The sequence below is a fragment of the Lissotriton helveticus genome, chromosome 5_1, assembly GCF_964261635.1.
Source record: "Lissotriton helveticus chromosome 5_1, aLisHel1.1, whole genome shotgun sequence".
Classification (NCBI taxonomy): Eukaryota; Metazoa; Chordata; class Amphibia; order Caudata; family Salamandridae; genus Lissotriton; species Lissotriton helveticus.
In genome coordinates this window covers 590,082,251-590,105,886 of record NC_136065.1, presented here as the reverse complement: position 1 = coordinate 590,105,886, position 23,636 = coordinate 590,082,251, and the positions used below count along the sequence as shown (strand labels likewise).

Sequence of the window (23,636 nt, the reverse complement as noted above, 5' to 3'; positions counted from 1 at the left end):
TATACATCAAGAAAGGGCATGTATTACATCTTAATCGTTGTGGCCCATTTCTCAATGGTGGTAAGGCCTGCTGTAACTGAAAAACATTTAGTTATACCCCACTTAGTTGTATAACATGTATTCTAGCCCTGGTGCCTCTATCTACTCAGCCGGAGTGTGAGTTGATCTTAGAATGTTGGTGCCTGTGATGCGTGGAATGACTGGATGTCTGAGTGAATGAGTGTTGGCAGTTAGAGATAGGCTGAGCGGCTAGGCAGGCTGCTCCTAGTGAGGCTGGTACCACAGTAGGCTGGCTGGAGTCAAGACTGTTGTAACCTGAACTGGAAACTGTATAAAGAAGACTTAAATATACAACCTGGCTCCTGCTGTCTACCTTCATAGGACACAACACATTTCATGATCCAAAGTGGCTCACTTAACTTGGGGAGGGAATGTGGCCTAATGGCTAGGGCCGTCGACCTCGGAGCTGGGGAACCAAGTTCCAATCTCGACAAGAACGCTCAACATTCTGTGATTCTGGGCAAATCACTTGATCTCCCGCTGCCTAAAAAAAATGAATGTGTCCCTCTGTCAGGTAACTGGTGCTCATGTGAAGCACTCTGATACCTTCTGGACTAGTTAGCGCTATAAAAAACTACAACAAAAAAATTCTAGTAAGAAATGATTGTGCGTTGCCACCCTAGGCGATAATTGAATTTGTTCAAGTACCTACCATTTGAGTTCAGATTCAGAATGTGTCATTGAGTGAAATGAGACACCAAAGGAGCATTCTCATTGTGATATTGAATATTGCTTTTATGTTTAATAATGCAGCCCTTGATCTTCTGTGTACTTTGGCCTACATATCAAGGCACGTTGATATCCAGATTACATACACGTTTGTGGAGTTACAATTGGAGATTTCGATTATAATATGTGTTAGTCGATTGTGTTTGTGTGTCAAACGTTGATAACGTATAGAGCAATTGTGACAGTTTTGGTATCTTAAAACAAATGGTAGGCCCAGCATAAATGCAGCCATGATGACAGTAGATGTCCAATTCATGGTCCTAACCAAGTGGTCCTGCAGGTTCTTTAAACAGACCACTGGTGGTCAAAATTGAGCAGCTTTTTTGATTTTTTTTTTGTGTGACTTTATTAGGGGCTGGGCTGAAGGTTGTAATGCATGTAATGTGTGTATCTTTACTCTCTTCGAGTGAGGTAAGCAAAGTCTTGAGAGGACAAAACCATGTGTATTTTAGGGACCTGGAGTCGAGACGTTTGGGGTACCCTCATTCATGTAATTTAGTTGAAAGTATAGCAGCCTCTCTACAGTGATCTGATTTCCACTTGCAGTTTCTTCAAACCTGTAGCAATAGAACCTATGGAAGGCAATTCTTGAGGCCACGAGACAAGTAATGTCTTTTTTTGACAGTAATGTGTTGAATTAATTAGGTTTTCTGCAAAGGTCAGTACCCAATGTTCCATTAGTAATTTTGATGTTCAGGTCAAGGAAAGCTATGGCGGTCTTGCTGTAGTGAGAAGTAAAATGAAGATATTCATGATAAGCATTGAGCCAAGCAATAAAGATAGTAAGGCCTTATTCATTGCCTTTCCATATTAGAAAGATATTCTCAATGTAGCATTTTCATAGACTAATATTAGGGCAGAAAGGATTTCGCTCGTTAAGGACCATATAGAATAGCGAAGTTGGGTGTGAAACAGACTCCCACCAAGACTCCTATGTTTGTTGATAAAAAGTATCTTAATAATGAAAGACCTTTTCATAGAGCAATGCCATGTTTTTACCGGTTATCAGATTGGTTTGCAAAATATATTTGTAGTCTAATGCTCTAAAGAATCTGTGGCTATCCTCGTGTAACAAAAATAAATTGCTGTGTTTTATAATAATGGGCCTTTGTTGAAATCTGATTTAATCAGATATTAATTTTTTTGGGACAAATTAAAATGTGGGTGTTGTTTCCTGGTTCCCATCTGTTCTTAGTGGGGGTGTTGCCATGATTGTTTTTGGGAAAAAGGTGTGTTGTGTTTCTTGGGGATCACCGCAACAGTAATATTTCTGTTGTGTTGGTCAGACATCTGGGTAATTGTAGCATTGCGTCCTGTGAAGTCCTCTATGCCCTCTGCCCTGTCTCCAGTGTATTTTATGATCTACAAAGGAGCCTGGTTAATTGTGATTGGTTTGTAGAGTACTCACATTTGCCCTTCCTAGAGGGTCTTCTGTGGAACTGATGATTCGGTGAATGTGACTGTCTTTTTATTTATTTTTACTCTGCCCCAAGGACTTCTTTGTTTGGTTTAGAGACTGAGTATAGAACGTGTTACTTTCTTTACAGACTTTTATTGCCTCTAGATTTTGTTTATTTTTTTGTTTTGTTCATTGACATTGAAATCAGTTATAGTTTATTCCAACTTCTCTAAAACTCTTTTAGCATAATTCAGTGGATTCTTTTTCACTGTCTTTAAGTGCAGTGTCGATACCCAACACCATCCAAACGTGGGAGCAAGGAGCTGCTACATGGCTGAACCCAGAAGGACATCTCGGGCCTTTAATAAAGATCTCCGAGGTGTTGTAATCCAAATGGGACAATGCCTGCTTTCAAGTAATCAGTAAGCATGCAGTTAGTGCATTTATGTTTCTTGTAAGTTTCTCCAATTTATCAAGGAGTGTTTTTGTGCTGTTTTTGGCACAATGAGGTGACATGGAGCTTAGAAGGGCGGGTCCACTGATACTTTTGTTGGTGTATTCTTCCAAATAGTTTGGTGTTTCTCTTGAACTCATACTTCCTTTTAAAATTGAGAGTATGTACCTATAAATAAAATTAGGTAAAAAAAATATTTACATTTAAAACTCTCGCAATCGGGCGACAATGCATTCAGTAAAAAAACAAACACATGAACAACCCGTAGACCATGGGTACTCACAAACTTTCTCTCGGGGGCCAAATTTACAGTGTGGTTTGTGGCCAAGGGCCGCACCAGTGGGGCGGGGTCAGTGGGGGCGGGGCTCGAGCAACAAAAAAAACTGGTACCATGAGGTTGATCACTGGTCCCTGCAGCAGACGCCTTCGTCCACTGAGCCATCAGACCCGACATACACACATCCCTCTATCTCTCTCGTTCTTTCTCAGTCTCTCTCTCTCTCTCTCTCTCTCTCTCTCTGTCTGTCCCGCCCTCTTTCTCTCCCTCCCTCTTCCTCCCTCTCTCTACCTCTCTCTCCCTCTGTCTCCCTCTCTCACTCTGACTGTCTCACTCCCTCTCACTCCCGCTCTCCCTCTGTCTCACTCACTTTGACTGTCTCACTCCCTCTCCCCCTCTGTCTCACTCACTCTGACTGTCTCACTCCCTCTCTCCCACTCACTCTTACTGTCTCACTCTCTCTGTCTCCCTCTCTCTGTTTCCCTCTCTGTTTCCCTCTCCCTCACTCTGTTTCCCACTCCTCACTCTGTTTCCCACTCCTCACTTTGTTTCCCTCTCCCTCACTCTGTTTCCCTCTCCCTCACTCTGTTTCCCTCTCCCTCACTCTGTTTCCCTCTCCCTCACTGTTTCCCTCTCCCTCCTTCCCTCTGTCTCCCTCTGTCTCCTTCACTCTCCCTCCTTCCCTCTGTCTCCCTCTCTCTCCTTCCCTCTCCCTCACTCTGAGGTCTCCCTCACTCTGAGGTCTCCCTCACTCTGAGGTCTCTCTCCCTTACTCTGTCTCCCTCCCTCGCTCTGTCTCTCTCCCTCGCTCTGTATCACTCCCTCTGCTTCCCTCCCTCGCTCTCCCTCTGCCTCTCCCTCTGTCTGCCTCTGTCTCCCTCCCTCGCTCTCCCTCTGTCTGCCTCTCCCTCGCTCTCCCTCTGTCTGGCTCTCCCTCGCTCTCCCTCTGCTCTGCTCTTGCTTACAGGAAGTAAAACTACAACTCGAGCTAATTGCTTCCTGAAAAAAGACCAAGACAAGTGACACCCCCTCTCCCTCGCTCTCCCTCTGTCTGCCTCTGTCTCCCTCCCTCGCTCTCCCTCTGTCTCCCTCCCTCGCTCTCCCTCTGTTTCCCTCCCACGCTCTCCATCACTCTCCCTCGCTCTCCCTCTATCTGCCTCTCCCTCGCTCTCCCTCTGTCTGCCTCCCTCCCTCGCTCTCCCTCTGTCTGCCTCTGTCTCCCTCGCTCTCTCTCACTCACTCTCCCTCGCTCTCCCTCTGTCTGTCTCTCCCTCGCTCTCCCTCTGTCTGCCTCTGTCCCCCTCCCTCGCTCTCCCTCTGTCTGCCTGTCTCCCTCCCTCGCTCTCCCTCTGTCTGCTGCTTCCTCGCTCTCCCTCGGTCTGGCTCTCCCTCACTCTCCCTCTGTCTGCCTTTCCCTCGCTCTCCCTCTGTCTGCCTCTGTCTCCCTCCCTCGCTCTCCATCACTCTCCCTCTGTCTGCCTCTCCCTCGCTCTCCCTCTGTCTCCCTCCCTCGCCATCACTCTCCCTTGCTCTCCCTCTGTCTGCCTCTCCCTCGCTCTCCCTCCCTCTCCCTCTGTCTGCCTCTCCCTCGCTCTCCCTCTGTCTGCCTCTCCCTCGCTCTCCCTCTGTCTGCCTGTCTCCCTCCCTCGCTCTCCCTCTGTCTGCCTCTCCCTCGCTCTCTCTCGCTCTCCCTCTGTCTGGCTCTCGCTCACTCTCCCTCCCTCGCTCTCCCTCTGTCTGCCTCTCCCTTGCTCTCCCTCTGTCTCCCTCCCTCGCTCTCCCTCCCTCGCTCTCCCTCGCTCTCCATCACTCTCCCTCTGTCTGCCTCTGTCTCCCTCCCTCGCTCTCCCTCTGTCTGCCTCCCTCCCTCGCTCTCCCTCTGTCTGCCTCTGTCTCCCTCGCTCTCTCTCACTCACTCTCCCTTGCTCTCCCTCTGTCTCTCCCTCGCTCTCCCTCTGTCTGCCTCTGTCCCCCTCCCTCGCTCTCCCTCTGTCTGCCTGTCTCCCTCCCTCGCTCTCCCTCTGTCTGCCTCTGTCCCCCTCCCTCGCTCTCCTTCTGTCTGCCTGTCTCCCTCCCTCGCTCTCCCTCTGTCTGCCTCTCCCTCGCTCTCCCTGTCTGGCTCTCCCTCACTCTCCCTCCCTCGCTCTCCCTCTGTCTGCCTCTCCCTCGCTCTCCCTCTGTCTGCCTCCCTCTCCATCACTCTCCCTCGCTCTCCCTCTGTCTGGCTCTCCCTCACTCTCCCTCCCTCGCTCTCCCTCTGTCTGCCTCTACCTCGCTCTCCCTCTGTCTGCCTCTGTCTCCCTCCCTCGCTCTCGCTCGCTCTCCCTCTGTCTGCCTCCCTCTGTCTCCCTCCCTCGGCCTCTGTCTCCCTCCCTCGCTCTCCCTCTGTCTCCCTCCCTCGCTCTCCCTCTGTCTGCCTCTCCCTCTGTCTGGCTCTCCCTCCCTGGCTCTCCCTCTGTCTGCCTCTGTCTCCCTCCCTCGCTCTCATCGCTCTCATCGCTCTCCCTCGCTCTCCCTCTGTCTGCCTCTCCCTCCCTCTGTCTGCCTCTCCCTCGCTCTCCCTCAGGGATGGAGATGTGGGTCTGTCCTAAGCCCCCCAACACTGACCCCAGTGCATGTCAGGGGAAAGGAGATGTGTATCTGTCCTAAGCCCCAGCCTTTCAGAGCAGCTTTGAGGAGAGCAGCAAAGCTCAGCAGCACCGGTGACCACTGCAGACACCGGACTCTGAAGAGAGGACGAGTGAGGGAGAAGGGAAAGGAGAAACATAGATAGAGTGCATTGGATGTGGGAATGACGAGAGCGATGCTCCAGGGCATTGAAAATTGAGACAGAAGGGAAAGGTGTTTTCAAACAAATATTTATTTATTTGATTTAAATTAAAGACAAGAAAAACAGGTATGAGCACACCAGGATCCGTAGGATTACGATAGTTGTGGACAGCTTGTATCAATAATGCATATGCTGTGACATGGCATGAACATATCTGTGCAATACATGTGATTCGCTCAGTGCCTCTTTCTCCCTCCCTCGCTCTCCCTCTGTCTGCCTCTGTCTCTCTCCCCCTCTTCCTCCCTCCCTCTGTCACCCTCTTCACCTCATCCTGCCTGTGTGTGCCTGGGCTGAGACAGCTTCCAGGCACACACACACACAGCCGCACCCGAGCAATTAACAGGTTTTTAAAAGACCATTCCCATGTTAATGAGGCTTTGTTCACCTCGTAGGCCCCTGCAGCTCCTCGGAATCGCCCGGTCCCGCCCCCCACAGAGCAGCAGTCTCTTGACTCGCACTGCCGCAGGGGTTTTTGCTGATACTCTTAAAAAACTATATATACATTAAAACACGGGTACGATGTTTGGACGGTCCGCGGGCCGCCAGGGAAGGCTTGCCGGGCCGCCAGCGGCCCGTGGGCCGTACTATGAGTATCCCTGCCGTAGACCAAGGTTGGAAGGGGGTACAGTAAACTTAAAACAACAAAGTCCAACCAGGTATCATTATGGATGTTAATTTGATAATTCTGGAAATTTAAAAATAACCCTATCCAGAGATTATATATATATGAAGAAAATTATGGGAAGAGGCATTGGGGAAAATTCACAAATAAATGGTGCGGCGTGGCACTGCAAGCAATTCAGCAGATCCATGATGCATCATTTAAAAAACGCTAGGATGGCCTTACTCACAAGAATATGGCGCACTCCTGTGTTTTCCCTTGCACTGGCACTGGCACTTAAAAAAAACAGTTGCCTAGCGCCAACACAAACACCCTTGCGTCATGGTGCAACTGTGTCTCCGTTGCACGGATTATTGTTTATGTTCAGGAAGGGACACCTTCCTGCACATAAAGAATCATTAAAGGTGATTTGCAGAATGCAGCACACATACAAAGAGCAAAAATGAGGAGAAATAAAAGTATTTCTCTTCATTGCACCAATCTAGCACCTGCTTTTCATTGGCGTTAGTTTTTGGCACTGCCTCAGATTTACAGATCCTTGTAAATCTGGGAGCAGCGTCAAAAAGCAGTGGGTGGGGCATGGTCAACCAAGATGGCCGAGCGGACCTAATCCGCGGAGGCTCCGCGGTGAGCCGATAGATAAAGTCACCAAATTACCTGCGGGGATGGTTCTCTTCGCTGCCAAAGGAATGTGGGGAGACCAGAGGTAGTGAGGCACCGAGAGGAAAACGGGGAACTGCTAAAAGGCACTGTGCACAGCCGGAGCAGCGCAACTACGCAGCAGACGGGTGGCATGAGGCCCTCGTCGAGGGCAACGGTCAGCAATGAGCCGCTGGAAGGACCGGAGAGCCGACCAAGGCTATGGGAAAAGTGTGTTTGCTGGAAAAACTGAGTCTGCACAAGACGCAGGAGCATAGATGAGAGCTCCGTGACCCGGTAGGAGACAACGAGACAGTGGGCCGCGGCCTCAGCGAGCGTTCTCAGGCAGGGGTGGGCAGTCCCTGATGACAAGGTTTCAAAGCAGTCAAGTGAGAGGGTTGTCTTCTTCTGGTACCAGAGCGGCCACTGGGAGAACACGTGGAGGAGGCAGGCTGATGCCTGATGCTAAGATGGCGGCGCGGTGTGCTGAGGCAGGTTCAAAGACACGAGAGACACGAGGGGCACAGTGAGAACACACTGAGGTGACGAATTTGCCTGCAGCATGATGGGGAAGTTCGGTATAAGCAGGTACAGAGCGATGGAAGCACTAAGGGACACTACACAATAGGTCATAAATTATTATGGCGCCTGAACTCAACATGGCGGGCCCCCAGAGATCTTTGAGCTGCACCAGCCATTATAAAAAGCACTGGTTAACCAAAGTGATTGGGCAGGGACGGCCTCTATTTACAGCGGCACTGCTCTACATAGTGGATGTACAGGCTGAGGGGCTGACGGCACAGTAAGGGAGCTTCAGACTACAGAGGTGCACCAGGCCTCCCGACTGGCAAATGCTGGAAGAGCCTCAACAGAGAACAGGTGGAAGGGGGATGGAGGGGCCTCTACCAGAGCACCTAAGTAGTTAGAGATGGACATTGAGACCACAGCCACACATGTGGGCCCGACAGTGCGGAGAACCTCGTGGGTTGACTGAGAGATCCAGGTGCTGGACGTTTTGTTCAAGCAAAGGGGGCATAGCACGACAAGAAGCAGCACTCAGCCTTGAGGGGGATGCTCAGACGCAAACAAATCGAGTCTCCAGCTACTTTACTCCTATGGAAGCAAGAGGGAATCCGCCAGAGGGCAGACAAAGGGGTGAGAGAGCGCTCACCAAGGGGGACCTGCTAGCCTACTTGAGAGACTTTAAGAAGGAGCTCAGGGAAGAAAATAAGGCGGAACTCGAGGGGTCAATGGAGGCACCATGTTCCGACATTCAAGGCAAGCTAACAACGCTACAACAAGATGTCGACTCAGTGGGCACCCATACTCTAGAAACGGAATCTGAGGTTCACGAGCTGGAGCTTAAAATGGTGCGATGGAAAACGAGACAAAAGAGCTCCACGAGCAGTTACAAGTTAATAGCCTCCAATGTGAAGATCTCGAGAACTGAACCCAGAGGGATAATGTTCGCTTACGGAACCTGGAAACAGCTGCAGATGGGATGGATCTGGAAGCCTTCATCGTGGGAATGTTTGGGGTGGTGCTGGGCCCGGGAGGCATGAAGATAAAAATTAACAGGGTGCATAGAGTGGGTTCACCACCATCCGGGGGACGGAAGCATCCAAGAGATGTCCTGGCTAAATTACACACTCACAAGATGCGGGAGGCTATCCTCATGGTGGCTAGATCAAAAGATGTGGTCTCTTTCCAAGGCTTCAAATGAGATCTTTATCAAGATGTGTCACCAGCGACACTGACACACCGGCAACTGCTTCGCCCAATTACAGAGAAGCTGCAGCAGGATCACATAAAATACAGATGGACCTACCCATTTGGCATTCTCTTCTCCCTACACAATAGGCAACACCACTGTAACGCCTTTGCCGAACCAGCAGAGCTACTGGGCCTGGCACCCCCTGAGGACCCTGAAGGAGCTAAACAAGGAGAGGGATGGTGGAATCACACGGAGAAGGACTATGGCAACAACATAGAAGAACAAAATCGCAAAAGCAGAAGTAACACTGCTGGGGTGAGACGGAGCTAAATGACAGATGACCCAGACCCATACCTGAACTCAAAGCCATGTGCTGTAGACAAGTGTCTGTGACATTTGTACTAATATACCCGTGAGGTTGGAGGTGTATCCCAGAATGTGGATAGACTTGATATCCACCAGGGGACAAGATAAGTTGGAAGTAGGGGTGTTGCATCCCTTGGGACTGGAATGGCTCAAAGGGGCTGACCATGGAGGATGGCTGGAGCTGGCCCCTTGGGGCCAGGATTGAGGTGAGGGGGAGGAGGGGAGGGACTAATCATTAAACTATGGAGAGGACACACAGGCTTAGGACCGAAGGGGCTCCTGAAAGGGGGCTAACATCACTGTAGGCCTGTGGGAGTCCACTCAGGAGCAGGTGACTTGATTATCGCATTCTAGAGATCATCACATGCAGACATAGACCAATACGTCCATGGTAGGTACATAAACAAATGTACTTTACTAAAGTATTTCTAGGAAGATGGGTCAGGTTGACCCCAAATGTTCGGTTTTGGGTCTGTTATGTTGTTCTTTTTGGGATGCACAGGGGACATTAACTCCTTCGCTGCGGGGCTGTTTCCCCCGCTGTGCTGGGGGGCGCGCACAGCGCCCCGGTGCTCATGATGAGCTCAGCTCGTCATGAGCCACGGTGCTCCGGTGCTCATGACGAGCTCAGCTCGTCATGACCGCGCCCGTTTAATGGAACACTCAGCACAGCAGGGGAATCAGCCCAGCGTGCGAGCGTTCCAACATGAGCACCGGAGCGCCGTGGCTCATGACGAGCTGAGCAAGTCATGAGCACAGAAGGGGTTAATACTTTACGGGACATGCACGCATAGGGCGGGCAGCATACGTAAGAGATTGCTCGCAACATGGAAGGGAGAGAGGAGGAGTTCTAGAGAGGGGCTTAACCTATTTTTGTTCATTGAGCACCGACTCCTACAGTTTAATCACAAATGGTGCTCAAATTATTCACATGGAATGTGAAGGGGCTTAACTCCCCGGGTAAATGCCAGAAACTATGGAAATACCTCCAGGAGCAAAGGCATGATGTCGTAGCATTGCAGGAAACGCACATGAAAAGGGCAGAGGCCCATCGGCTGAAACACAGAGCATATCCGCTTGACTATCGATCATCCGCCACAACTAAACACAACGGGTTTGCACTGTTCTTTCATAGATCCCTGTGATTCCAGCCAGAGGGCAGCAAAATGGATAAGGACTGCAGAATAGTTTTGGTCAGGGGGAAACTGCAGGGCCACAGCGGTACCTTTGCCTCCATCTATGCGCCCAACTCTAATCGAACTAGGTTTATCTCCAAGGTCCTCTTGTGGTTGGGGGGTTCGCGGAGGGGACATTTTCTTAATAGGGGATTTTAATTTGACATGGAAGGCAGGTGTGGATAGCACACAATCCTTAAGGGCAACATCTAGCACCTTCACTAAAGCCCTGAAAAAAGATTTTAATGAGCTGGGACTAATGGACACGTGGCGAACGATGCACCCTAATGATAGGGACTACACTTTCTTCTCTCATAACCATAGGTTTTATTCTAGGATAGACTATATCTTCATGAGTAAAACCTTAACCCCAGCAATGCTGGCTACCTCCATACACCCAATTAATATATCGAACCATGCCCCATGCACCTTAACTCTGACCTGGGATGGTCCCCCCTCAAAATATAAAAGATGGTTGTTTCCAGTAGCTATCACACGGGACCACTTGTTGCAGGATGAACTACGCAAGTCAATTAATACCAAAGATACCTCCTAGGCCACTAACTAGGACGCCTTCAAGGCGATCCTGAGAGTACAATGCATTGTGCTTAATACAGAATTGATCAAGTGCAGAGTACAAGAGAGACTGGCACTGGAGGCGGAACTGAAAGAGGCAGAAAGGGAACACAAAAGACAACCTATTTGTAGTTTGTAAAGGAAGGTTTCTTCACTTAGGGGTAAATTAAATGCTATACATCGTAATAGAGTAGAACGGACTCTCCTATGTCCCAAATGCTCCATTTATGATAAGGGCAACCAGGTGGGGGCGCATCTGGCCAGGCAGCGAAGGATAAAAAGGGAACAGCACTATATAGGAGAGATAGGTCCACGGGGGGATACGGTAACCACAGAGACTGATGAGGCGCATGCCTTTGGCCACTTTTACCAAAATCGTTATCAAGCAAACAGCTACGAAACAGCGGCACAAGTATGATATCTAGAGGAGATGGAACTCCCAAAAATGTTGGCAACACAGAATGACGACCTGGGGGCACCGATAACACCCGAGGAAGTTAGTAAAGCTATAACTAATCTAAAACCACACAAATCACCGGGCCCAGGTGGCAGTTCTACAAAACATATGGGGCGAAGGTTGTCCCACACCTGAGAAACTTATACAACTCTATAGCGGAGATGGGGAGGGTGACGAACTCTATGGGGTAGGCTATTCATTTGGTGCTGCCCAAGCCAGGGAAGGACCCTAAACTATGTGGCTCCTACCGCTCATCAACCTGGATGCAAAAATCTATACAAAGATACTGGCTAGTAGGCTAGAATCCCTAATGCCAGAATTGATCCACCTGGACCCGTATGGGTTCATCCACAGCAGGTAAACTAACGAAAACTTGCGGAGGATCTTCCATCTCGTGGAAAAGGCAAATAAAAAATTGGTACTAGTGGTCCTTCTGGCACTAGATGCTGAGAGGGCCTTCGAACGGGTGGACTGGCCCTTTCTCTTACAGGTTTTGAGGAAATACGGGTTTAGTGACAGATTTATAGCCATGATAAAAGGGAATTCTGCATGCCCTAGCGCCAGGGTCCTGTTTAACTGGGTGAGCTCAGCAGTATTCACCCTAGAGAGGGGGTCGCCATAAATGTTCCCTCACCCCACTTCTGTTGGCAATTAAAATTCATAGGACGCCTGAGATCTGAGGCATTCCGCTCGGAGGTGATGAACATAAGATCTCCCTCTTTGCGGAATCCTACCTGCTGAACCTAACAGTGCCTCAGAGGGACATGGAAGCCTTAGTTAATTCCATGCCCTTTTAATGGGCTAAAAAAAGAAATGGTTTATTTGGGAATTAGAATAACCCCCAAGCTTCAAGACCTCTACAAGGCAAACTATCCCCCACTTCTCCAGCAAATAAAAACGTATCTTCAAAGATGGACTCCTGCATACCTCTCGTGGATAGGCAGAATCCAGGCGATTAAGATGATGATACTTCCAAGGGTACCATACCTTTTTCAGGGCCTCCTGATTGAAGTAGAACAGGGGTACTTCACTGCATTAAAATCGCTGGTCACTCGCTTTATATGGGGAGGGTAAAGGGCAAGATTATCTTTCCGCCAACTCCGGCTCCCTAAAAATAAGGGGTCTGGCATTGCCAGACATGAATCTATATTATAAAGCAGCTCAGCTCCAGGGGATTATAGAATGGTCATCCAGGGTGTCAGATAAACACTGGCTGCCTATGTACAGAGCAGTGACAGGGAGGAGTATCTGGGATCTTTTGTGGAAACGCAAAGCGGAAATCCCGCCTAATGTTTATATAAGTACACCTACTAAAACTACCCTCAAAAGTGTGGGGTGACATACACAGGCTGTCGGCTTTGACCACTTTCCCTTCACCGTTTACTCTATACACTATAATCCAGCATTTCCGCCAGCAGAGGCCCCGGGTCCTTTTGACGCATGGAGGGAAGGGAGATGGTAAACAACAAAGTAAGCAGTAAACCCTTTCAATAAATCCCAACCTCAGTAGGGGAGGGCGAGGTGCGTTAAACACAACCCATTATGGGACATCCTTTGTCCTTTAGAAGACCCCTCACTCACCAACCTAGTTGGTGACATGCTTCATCATCGGGGTCCCACCTGAACAGCCGAGTGCCGTCCAGGTGTGCTGCGACACCTGACTACAGTGGAGCTGGTTTCTTCTTTATATGTACAAGAGAGGTAATCGTGTGTTTAAAAGGTATCCAATGCTACCCACTCAAATACTTTATTCTGGAGTGTCTTGGATACTAATTAAAAATGTGGGACACCAGTTGCCCGATTAGGTGGGCTGTTGGTGTTTAGATAAATCGTATAGTGTAGTTAAAAAGAGGTCTACATGTTTCAACCTATGTGTGATTGTAAGGTTTTCTTCAGGACCAATGTAGTGCCAACGGGATGGTCTGCGCACGCTAAGGCGTACCCTGTCCATGTTGGTGGCGAAATCAGAATCACAAAATGTGATTCTAAATCAAAAAGTGTGTTCTTCTCCTGTATTCTGGAAAAAACCTAGGGAAAAAAAGAGAGGTGGGGAGAGGGTTGTGGATAACAGACATATATGTACAAACAAATACACATATATAGATCATATCGTGATAAGTGCACCTTGTGAGGTCCCAACAACACCAGTGGTATTATCTGGTGGTGGACCAACAATGATTCACACTAACAGTGTGTGTTCTATGGCCAATAGAATTTTCAGACATTACGTGCTTGTTACAAAAAAGCCGTATCTCTGTATATGTATTAGTTCAACCCACTGGAAATGTATTAGGGAGATGTCTCACGATCTCCGAGCTGTTCCATAGGGGGGACATACTCACTTTCGAGCACTGCCAGAGGGAGTTTAATCTTACAGCCAACGTACATCTACACCCAGCTGCGACATTGGGTCCTAACGCGGGGTATCCGGGAACCTGCGACTAGAGAGTTCACGCCAATAGAGAACCTGGCAAAATTTTAAATAGAGTACAAAGGGTACAAATTCACACGTCTATAAAATACTGCAGTCTGCACTGTATACTGAACAGCGCAGACACGGGCTCTTCTGGGAGCATCTCTTGGGGGTGAGCCCCACAGACAAACAGTGGGACAAGTTATACATGGACATACACAAATTCAATCTCTTGATGGGAACAAGGGTGGCTCACTACAAATTGCTCAATGATTGGCATCGGTATCCCACGAAACTCAAAAGGATTTTCCCTGAGACGTTGGACTTATGCTGGAGAGGCTGTGGTCTTCAAGGGGCCTTCAGACATATCTGATGGGACTGTCCTACAATTCGGCCATTCTGGTCAGAGATTCTGGCACAAATCAAGGACATATTGGGTTACCCCATTCCCCCTGATCTGGGGTCGACTCTGCTGGGTCTTCGGTCTGATGCTCTCAAACACCAGACAGTTACTGATAGAACCATTCTCTGGCTGGGTCTAAGGGCAGCCAAACGCCAGTTGCAGCAACTTAGAGGCAGAGGGAGGCCCCTCCCTGACCCAATGGCACGCTCGCCTATGGCAGGGTCTCACTATGGAAAGAATGGCGAGCGTGTTAACAGACACCATTAAGAACTTCGAGTACACATGAGGACCCTTGGTGGAGTACCTATCACTTGGCCTTCCCCTGTTTGCATGTCCTACACGTTTCTACTTCTTTCAATTTTAGCACATGGAGGGGTGGGAAGTGGCCCAGAGATGGGGATGTGGGGTAGAGGTCTCATGGGTCTCCCTGACCACGCTGGGCAATCCTTACATTTAAACAGGAATCAACAGATCCAAGTGCATCCTTTATGTTTAAGGGGAGGGATGGGGGGGGGAAAGAGTTGAGAGGGATTGGGGTTTTAGTTGACTAATGTACGAAGATGATCAGCGGTGCCACTTTATTGGTCAAGCCGATAGTTTATTCACCTTGTCTCTGAAAGGAAGCAACTGTACCTCCTTATAGATTCCTATTGTATGTTGTAAGAGATGGGATTATAATGGCACTCGGTGAGGATAAGCTTTTGAAAAATTTCAATAAAAATATTGCTGAGCAGTGGGTGTTGCAGAGGCACGCCCAGAGCAACACCCATTGCACGCCCCTTTCATGCAGATACCTGTGTGAAAGGGTACGATATTTACAAAGTGGTGTTAAGCCAAGGAAAGTGGCTTAATGTCGCTTTGTAAATATGGAGCAGGGCATGGCGCCACCGGACCATCCAAAAAAGCGACGTGCAGGGGGCGCAATGCCCTTGTGCATATGCCCCCTATATATTTTTACATTTTTTATAATCAAAGTTGAATAAGACATAAACTGTAGTTAAGAAAAACATTAAGCGGTCACACATGAAGGTGACCACATGGTGTTAGTGATAACAAAACATATAGCCAGAGAAAATAGATCATGTATTTTACGCTGCTCTGTATACTATCCAGTTTCAAGCTAGGGCAACCTCTGAACACATTCCTTTGTAAAGAGATGTTGGGGCAGATTTAATAACTTTTCATGCAATGCAGCAAGGCAACTTCATGTGCTGGGTTGTGGGAAAGAGAGAGCAGAAATGCACCATATTTACTAAGTGATTATGCACTCCTGATCTTATGGTGCCAGCACACTTTAGGCAGCCTAGCACTAATGCAGGCACCCTTGCACAGTAGTGCAAGGGTGCTTGCATTATACGCCGGATTGTTTTTTTATGCAGGAAGGGACACCTACCTGCACAGAAACAATCTTTAATTTATTTTTCATCTTTCTATGTGTGCTGCAGAATGCAGCATAAAAGGAAAGAGAAAGTAACATGGAGCTAAAGATATTTCTCCTCATTATGCCTTGCTGTGGTATGCACACAATTTTGGCGCAAACCCAGGTTTACAGACCCAGGTTTAGTTGAGTGAATCTGGGATTGAATCAAAATACATGGGTGGATGTACGGAACGTCCATCCTCCACCCATGTAATGCCTACCTGACACAGGGTAATGCAAAGCAGAGCAAGGTGCTGTGTTATTCTAAGACTGAAAGTGACACAATTCCACACATCTCTATTTGTGTGGCTTTATGAATGTCACTTAACCGCTTCAGCGCGGCGCGAATTTTCGCGCTTTGCTGAACGTTCTAATGAGCCAACGGGCTTATGACGGAACGGTTCCGTCATGAGCACAGGCCAACCGACGCTCATGATGGAACCGTTCCGTCATGAGCATCGAAGGGGTTAGGCACTTGCATTGGCTGTCATCAACTTGTGTGGCGCAAGAACAGCGCAAGTGCTTAGCAAATCTGGCCAGAGGTAGACTAAAGTGACTTCATTTCAAAAGTCAAATCATAATCGTATTAAAACAGATGACGCTATATTGCATTTGGTTAGCATAGAATCCAACACCCACCACTTTTAAATGTGCACTTTGTATGCATTCCTAAATATACATTTCCCTGTAACAGTGTCATTCGTGGAGAATGGGCAAGTAATGTGTTACTGAATAACAGTGTGTATGTTTAAGAATCGCCTTCACTACTTCTGTAACTTGAAATGGTCAACAAACCGGTCTTCTTCTGCAACAAGGAGCACATTCTCTCTATGAGAAAAGGTAATATTTTGTGTGTTTTTAAGTTCCGATTCTAGCAGTCATTTAGTTGTACTCATGAAATAAAAAAATAAACTACAAACATCCTAAACAACTGGCTCTTCGGCTAAACAGATCTGCATCTCCCCCCCCCCCCCCCCCCCTCTTCAGCGCCTTAAGACCCTCACAGGTGAGTAGCGCGCTTACAATGCCCTTGAATGATTGATTGAACTGAGAAGGTTAACATGGCGAATTTGATTAATCAAATTGTGCATTTTCAAGGATGTTTTTGAACTTTGCTGACAGAGAAATGACTCTTCATTGCTCGAAACTAAAACAAGAGGAAGGAGGCTTGGCTTCTTTGCCATGCTTGGAAGAAACAATTAGAAGACACTTGTCTTGAACTAATTCAATGTTTTATTATGCAAGCACATCCAGTCAAAACACAGAAAAATCATCTGCTTTATGGTACAGCTAATAGTTAACAGTTCACTGCAGAACAACAAAAGAATGAAGATTTTCAGAATGTGCGAGAAACACAAAGATTGATACTGGAATGCAAACTGCTTTCGCTTCAAGTAACATACAGAGAGTGTGGGTGACCTGCTGCACAGTCCGATAAGAAAGCTTTTAGCAGAACACATTGTACAGTGTTCTAAAAGTACATTTCAAATATATAATTTCTACCATTAGAAGCTTTGCTTTTTTAAAAAAATAAACAAAAAAACATGTCAAGTATACACACACAGAGCTGATATACAATCCCTTTTTTGTAGTGTCCCCAGGTGTCCAATATCTAGCATGAACACTTAGAGATGAAAGTGCAAAAAAACACTGTAATAATACAGTACGCATATTTGTAAGCTCAACGACTCTCTGGTACAGGAACATTTTAGCAGCAGTGTTCGAATCAGAGCCAGCCTGTATTCTGAACTGTTGCCATTGGCAACTGCCTTTCCTTGCCTCCATCTCTTCTATTTACATCAGGGCAGAGCAGCATCTTTGTATTAGCATCCTGTTGTTGCTATGGAAACTACTCCCCCCACCCTCAAATCCACAAACAACTCATTTTAATCTATTTGTAGTAAAATAACAGAAACGCAAGGATTATTCTATTACAAAAGTCTTTTGGAAGTCTAACCACTGGTGAAATTAAGAAGTGGAATTTTCGGTTTCGTCCTGGGATATACACCTCTGCCATTCTTGGCTTTCACCAAGGAGAAAGTACGTTTTGGGGGAAAATCACATTTGAGCCAATGGAGATCAATTTTTGGAACGTGGGGTAGGTTTAGTAGGAAAGTGATGCCACGTATGTGTATAGGACAATTCCACTTACCTATGCCCACTCTTTGATTTGGGATTAATGTACTTGTACATTTTTACGACACCCAACAGAAGATTGTTTGCTGACCAGAAGCCCTTTCTGAATGTACTGGGATACCACGCTCGTTTACAAATGGTTGCGGACAACAGCTCCTATTTTATTAAATAAATTACGCTCTAGTGTCTGGGAAGCGCTGTTTCATTGAAGCTTAGTTAGGACTGCTGAACCTTAGCCTTCTGAGCATTTGAGGTCTACTTTTGATGTTCTGTAGTACATAAAGTGTTCTGTAAATATGCACGTTCTTATTCCCAGTTCATGAAGCAGATCAAAGGATACATCTAAAGCTGATGCATCGTTGAATCCACCATTTTATGCCAGGCAATCCTTAGTATTATGGTGGCACTATGATTGCAAATGATTACGTAGGTCCTGTGTGTGTGAAATGCAGAGCTGGGATACTATGGTAGTTTAGGATTTCCTGCCAGGACGACACCTCTGACATGCCGGAAGGCCGAGGCACAGCCTTAAATGTTAAAGACAGAATTCGCCTGCAATTTATTTAAAAACAAATAATAATAATCAAAGAGCTCACAAGTCAGCATCTCGTTCTAAACCAAATTTAGGAATCTTTGCAAAGAGCAGAAGATATTCTATAATTTCTCATAGCTTTAAAAGGTGCCTTTCTTTCATATGATATCATATGCACTGGATTTTAATACTATGGATCAATGTGATACTTGGGTGTCCCAAGTAACTTTGCATACAGGAATTTACAACTCAAAAAATGGATGAATGTGGAAATGTTTTTGGACTTGTGACCTCAATTACAATCAATGCTCTAGAAAAATACGTCATCAGCGTGGAGGTGGAGCCTAGAGTGATATTTAATAAAAATGTCCAAGAAAGGACGATGGGTTCAGAGAGTGGTTTTCTCTAATCCTTCTTCTGGTCTTCTAGATATACTGTGGTCTTGTTTGTAGAACAGCTTTGGGGTGCCTACAGTTCCTGACCACATAGAAGAATTTCATGTCCTTATATAAGCGATGTCAGCGACATACGCAATATGGGGAGTATATATGTGGTTGGGTCATGTAGATGGATATTATTGCACTTATTGGCAAGGCTCTAAACACCATATGTACTGGCCACGGTGGCAGAGCACAACAAATTTTTTTAAATCTCTAGGTGCCGTTCAACCTTCAGTCTAGAGTGGTATTCCAGATACCTCCATCCATGCTGAAATGGGGTCAGAAGTGATATGGAACACCACAATCAACAAGTCAGAGTGCCACATGCCCATGACCATGCAAAGGCCTCCACTCACAAGCCTAGGCATAATGAAAATAAATTAGCCTTATCTTTGTTAGAACATGTGGGCTGCTAACAAAATGTATTCCTAATGTAGGGATGTTGCTAGGAAAACCATGGCAATATCTTACACACCCTCATCCCCAACAGCACTCCATCAAGAATTCTATACGAGTTGACAACTTTGCACAGTATAGATTTCTCAAAAGAAAAGGCACATCCACAAACACGTCAAAATAATATACAACAGTCATAAAACCCTGTTGATATACACTCTTCACAAGTACTGATAAAAAAGGATGCTCAAAGTTCCACAGTAATTTCCCCATGTATGAATCAAAACAAAATATTTCAGAAAGAAATGACTACAGAACAGAACACCTCTCCACCAACCTCGCAATACCCAAATGTGTTTCTTTTTAGAACCCCCAGCCTTTACATTCATAAAATGATTTAAGAAGGGCATCATATCTAGAGATGTAGTGAATCATCTCAGTAATTTAAGGAAGAGGATAGAGATGGTAAACTCCCCCCCCCACCCCATTTTTAGGGGGAAGTGTCAGCGTAACACTTAAGGCAGCTTCATGGAGTGACATAGAGGGAGGCAGTCCTCGCCCTCTAACAAGTATTTGTGCTCCAGGTCAGGAATGAGAGTAGAATAAGGGGTCTCCAACCAGTAGCTCGTGACCTACTGTAGTTCTCCAGCTACCTCCGAGTAGCTCTCCTGTGCAGCTTATTAAATTAGAAAGCTTTTGCTCGTTTGAATTATTCTACATATACATTTTTTTTAATTATACAGCATTAATAATATTAATAGCTGTCAATGCGTTTCATTGAATATAAGTAGCTCTCAGTACAGAAAAGGTTGGAGACGCCTGGAATAATTTCAGGGTGAAGATAAGATGCATGGTAAATTGTAGGGGCTACCAGTTCTACAGAGAAACCCACCCCTGGCAAGCCAAAGAATAAAGTTGGCAATTCAAATGTAGAGTTCACTTTACTTAAATATTGGCGACAAATCTGGTTCTTCATCCTCTCCAAAGACAGGGAAGATCCTCTCGATTCGTGTCTGACGTGACATTTCAAAACTTGCCAATTGTTGTGGCTGCTGTTCCCCTAGATGTCCAGGAGGGGCTGATCACACTCGCTCTTTTTGTAGATGTGAGTCCTTTTCTCGGAATGGCCGCTCTTAGCTGGTCTGATCCTGTTAATTCTTCACTTAAATGAACGTTCAACAAAACTGGAGGAGAGCTTGCAGAAATCGTAGTCCAAAGTTAAATGCCTTTGGCCACAGTCTTCGGCTTTCAGAACAGTAAATCAAGAGCTTCTTACCCATGATGCCGCTCTTCGGTCACAAAATGGGCCCTGCCCTTTAATTTAACAAAAAAACAAACACAAACTAAGTTTCTCTTCTTCATTCTGGTCTTAAGTGCCGAAAATCTGACGCATGAAATATATAACTTTATATATATATCTATAGCATTTTGTTCTTTTTTTCTCCTTCATCATAAAAAGTTATTTACAAAACCCTACTCAACCAGTGAGGCTAGGTTCATTTCAAAGTTTATCTTTTTGGAGCAAAAAATATTTCTTCCATGTGCTTTCTTCTCTCATCGAAGATTCAGGCCCTATTCAGAAGGGTCGTCCTGTAAACAAAAAGATAAAATGGAGTAAGATTTGCTGCATTCGTAACATTTCCACAGCATAGTTCTCGACACCCACACGAGACCGGCTTCATAGCTTTTAAGAAATGTAGCTGCAGCTTGATGCCATTCTGTCAATGGCCACTAGATGGCACTGCTACCGCAGTTTAGGCTTGTAATCTGTTAGCCCAGCCACACAACGTTATACTTCACAATTATTTCATTACACTTTGAGGTTTTAAAAGTAGGGAAAAATCAAAGAGTAGAGCACTGAGTGCTGTTTTGAAATCATCATTATCATTATGGGTACAGCTGTTTATTTTCACGCAAGTCCCCTTTCGAGAGGGCTAATTTTTAGCGCATATTTGCTTCACGCACATTCCCATATTTGTTCTCCAGCACAGAGAGCAATTGTCAGTGCAAGCTAGCCTAAGACTGGTACAAAAAGTGCCTATCACAGATGCAATCTTGTTCACTTTTGATGAGCTAAATTCGTGGTAACGATGCACTCAATACAAGCATTGGCAAAGCCAATTGATCTGGCATTGGCTGCAGGCATTTTTGGTTCCGTCAATATTTTGTTTTGCTATGGTTTGCATAAAACTTTATCTTTGGGGAGCAGCCAGACCCTCACCAGTATGAAAAAATGCCTTGCAGCACAAATTATTCTTTTGGTTCTGAAAAGCCTGTCATTCTTGTTTCGAAATCCCTAGCACTTAAGGGAACTACTTAAAGTTTGGATGTTCTCCTAGTGAAAGAGCAGAAAGACATTCCTCCCAGTGAAGTTAGCCAATGGCAGAAGTGTGTGTGTGTGTGGGGGGGGGGGGGGGAGAGTACAAAAGCTAAAAATGGTGTCCCCATGTGACACTTAATTTCCTCACACGCTAATTGCTCTCCTATTCACACATCAACCATTCACCAACTAAAATACTGAACCCAATTATATGTGATGATGTTTCATTTTATTACTGTAACAGTGGTATGAAATTGCTATTAAGAAAATATAAAAATTATTTAAAAGCAATGTTATTACAGATTAAAACAGGACCTTATATCTTCTGATATTGACCACCAATTCATGATATTCATACAAGTACAATTCATACATCAATATATATATATATATATATATATATATATATATATATATATATATATATATATAACAAAATCACAATAAATCACATAAGGGATACATATTCGAATCTGGCATATGACCACCCACATTTACAGACAATATAGAGAAACATGTGGTTGTCGGCGCGGCGTTTCGGTGGATGGTGCTCGATAAAAAACATCTTCTTCAGGACTCTAATTTTGTGGCAACAATCATCTGTTTAGTTGTTATCCAAAGTATGCATGCTGATTCAAAATCAACTTCCGGGATCTGTTTATATTCTCCTGTGGGTAACTTTCACTACATCCCCAGTGTTCTTCAGTTATTCAATAAAATCCACCCCCAATATATTGTATGGTGAGGTACTCTAATTAGTACTCCACCCAGTATTTCCTAATCTGTATGTTGAAGGTAAGTGATGCATTTTTCTTTTTCGTTCAGTCTTTCTCATCAAAAAGGAAGCAGAACTCCCGATTGTGTAGACTGGATTGGACACAAACAAAAGAAATTTATAACGCGGTCCATAAAATAAATGCAAAAGAAAGCCTGGTGTGAAGACTGAACAAAAATGTTGGTTTTAAATCAACATGCATACTTTGGATAATAACTAAACAGATGATTATTGTCACAAAATTAGAGTACTGAAGCTGTTTTATTATCGAGCACCATCCACGAAACGTTGTGTCGACAACATGTTTCTCTACATTATCTGTGAATTTGGGTGGTCATATGGCAGATTCAAATATGTATCTCTTATGTGATTTAATGTGTTTTTAATATGTATATATTGATGTATGAATTGTATTTGTATAGATATCATTAATTGGTGGTCAATATCAGAAGAGATAAGGCCCCGTTTTAAACTGTAATAACATCGTTTTAAAGAATTTCTATATTTTCTTAATAGCACTTTCATACCACTATTATAGTAATAAAATGAATCATCATCACATAAAATTGGGTTCAGTATTTTTGTTGGTGTATGGTTAATGTGTGAATATGAGAGCGTTCACCGTGTGAGGAAGAAATTAGGTGTCACGTGGGGAGACCATTTTGATTTTTGTAATTGACCCTGTCCCCTACGTTTGTATGGGTACCTCTCACATTTTGTGTAGGAAGTGGGCTGACTCAATGCATCATGCTCTATGCTGTAGAGGGTGGAAGAACAATTTAAATGCCACAACAAACTACTGGATGAAGACAGCTAGTTGAAAGCCCCTGTAAAGTAAAGTGAATATATAAAACGCATTACTTTATTAAAATTAAAAGATCTTGACTTATCGCTAGATCTGAAAATAAACACCCTTGTCTGTACATTTGTGTGGTGCATGGAAACTATTCACCACCTTTCTGGCACTACACTTCTGTACAGGAGTAGAACATTCATAGACTTGTCATCACATTCATGTTTTAAATCGGGAACATATTTTGTAATGGAATGTACAAATTGACTTAAAGTCCACAAACAGGGCAGTATGTGTTGGAAAAGAATATACTGAATATGTTAACTGCAAGTATCCCAGAAATGGCTTGAGAAGGCTTACCTTTAACTCCTCGTCCCATCTAAAAAGTCCTTAATTGCACTTCAAATACCCCCTTTTGTTTAAAACTATAACTCTGCCGAGTCCCATATACTGCACTAAAGGCCATATATTTGTTTCAGTTTTAGAACACCATAAAAACCACTGGTGTAATTAACGCATAAATGCTACTTTTTCGCCTCGTTATTTCTAGGGTGTAATGGTTCCTCAGTAAACATTAATGTCTGCTCTAGAGGAACTACCATTACAATGCAGGCATTACAACGCAAGCCATTACAATGAATCCATGAAAAGGCAGGTACCATTACAACGCATGCCATTACAACATTAAGACAATAAGGTGAAGTTTGTCC

The 23,636-nt window shown here is 45.4% G+C and overlaps 1 protein-coding gene across 1 annotated transcript in view; it reads right to left on the bottom strand.

The window, feature by feature from the left end:
- Positions 1-16,749: 16,749 nt before the first annotated feature.
- RASGEF1A (RasGEF domain family member 1A) overlaps positions 16,750-23,636 on the bottom strand; it is a 77,863-nt gene continuing 70,976 nt past the window's right edge. Inside the window, exon 13 of the mRNA XM_078642939.1 lies at positions 16,750-20,628. Coding sequence (XP_078499065.1) covers positions 20,604-20,628 — 25 coding nt within the window. The 3' untranslated portion in view covers positions 16,750-20,603. The remainder of the gene's footprint in view (positions 20,629-23,636) is intronic.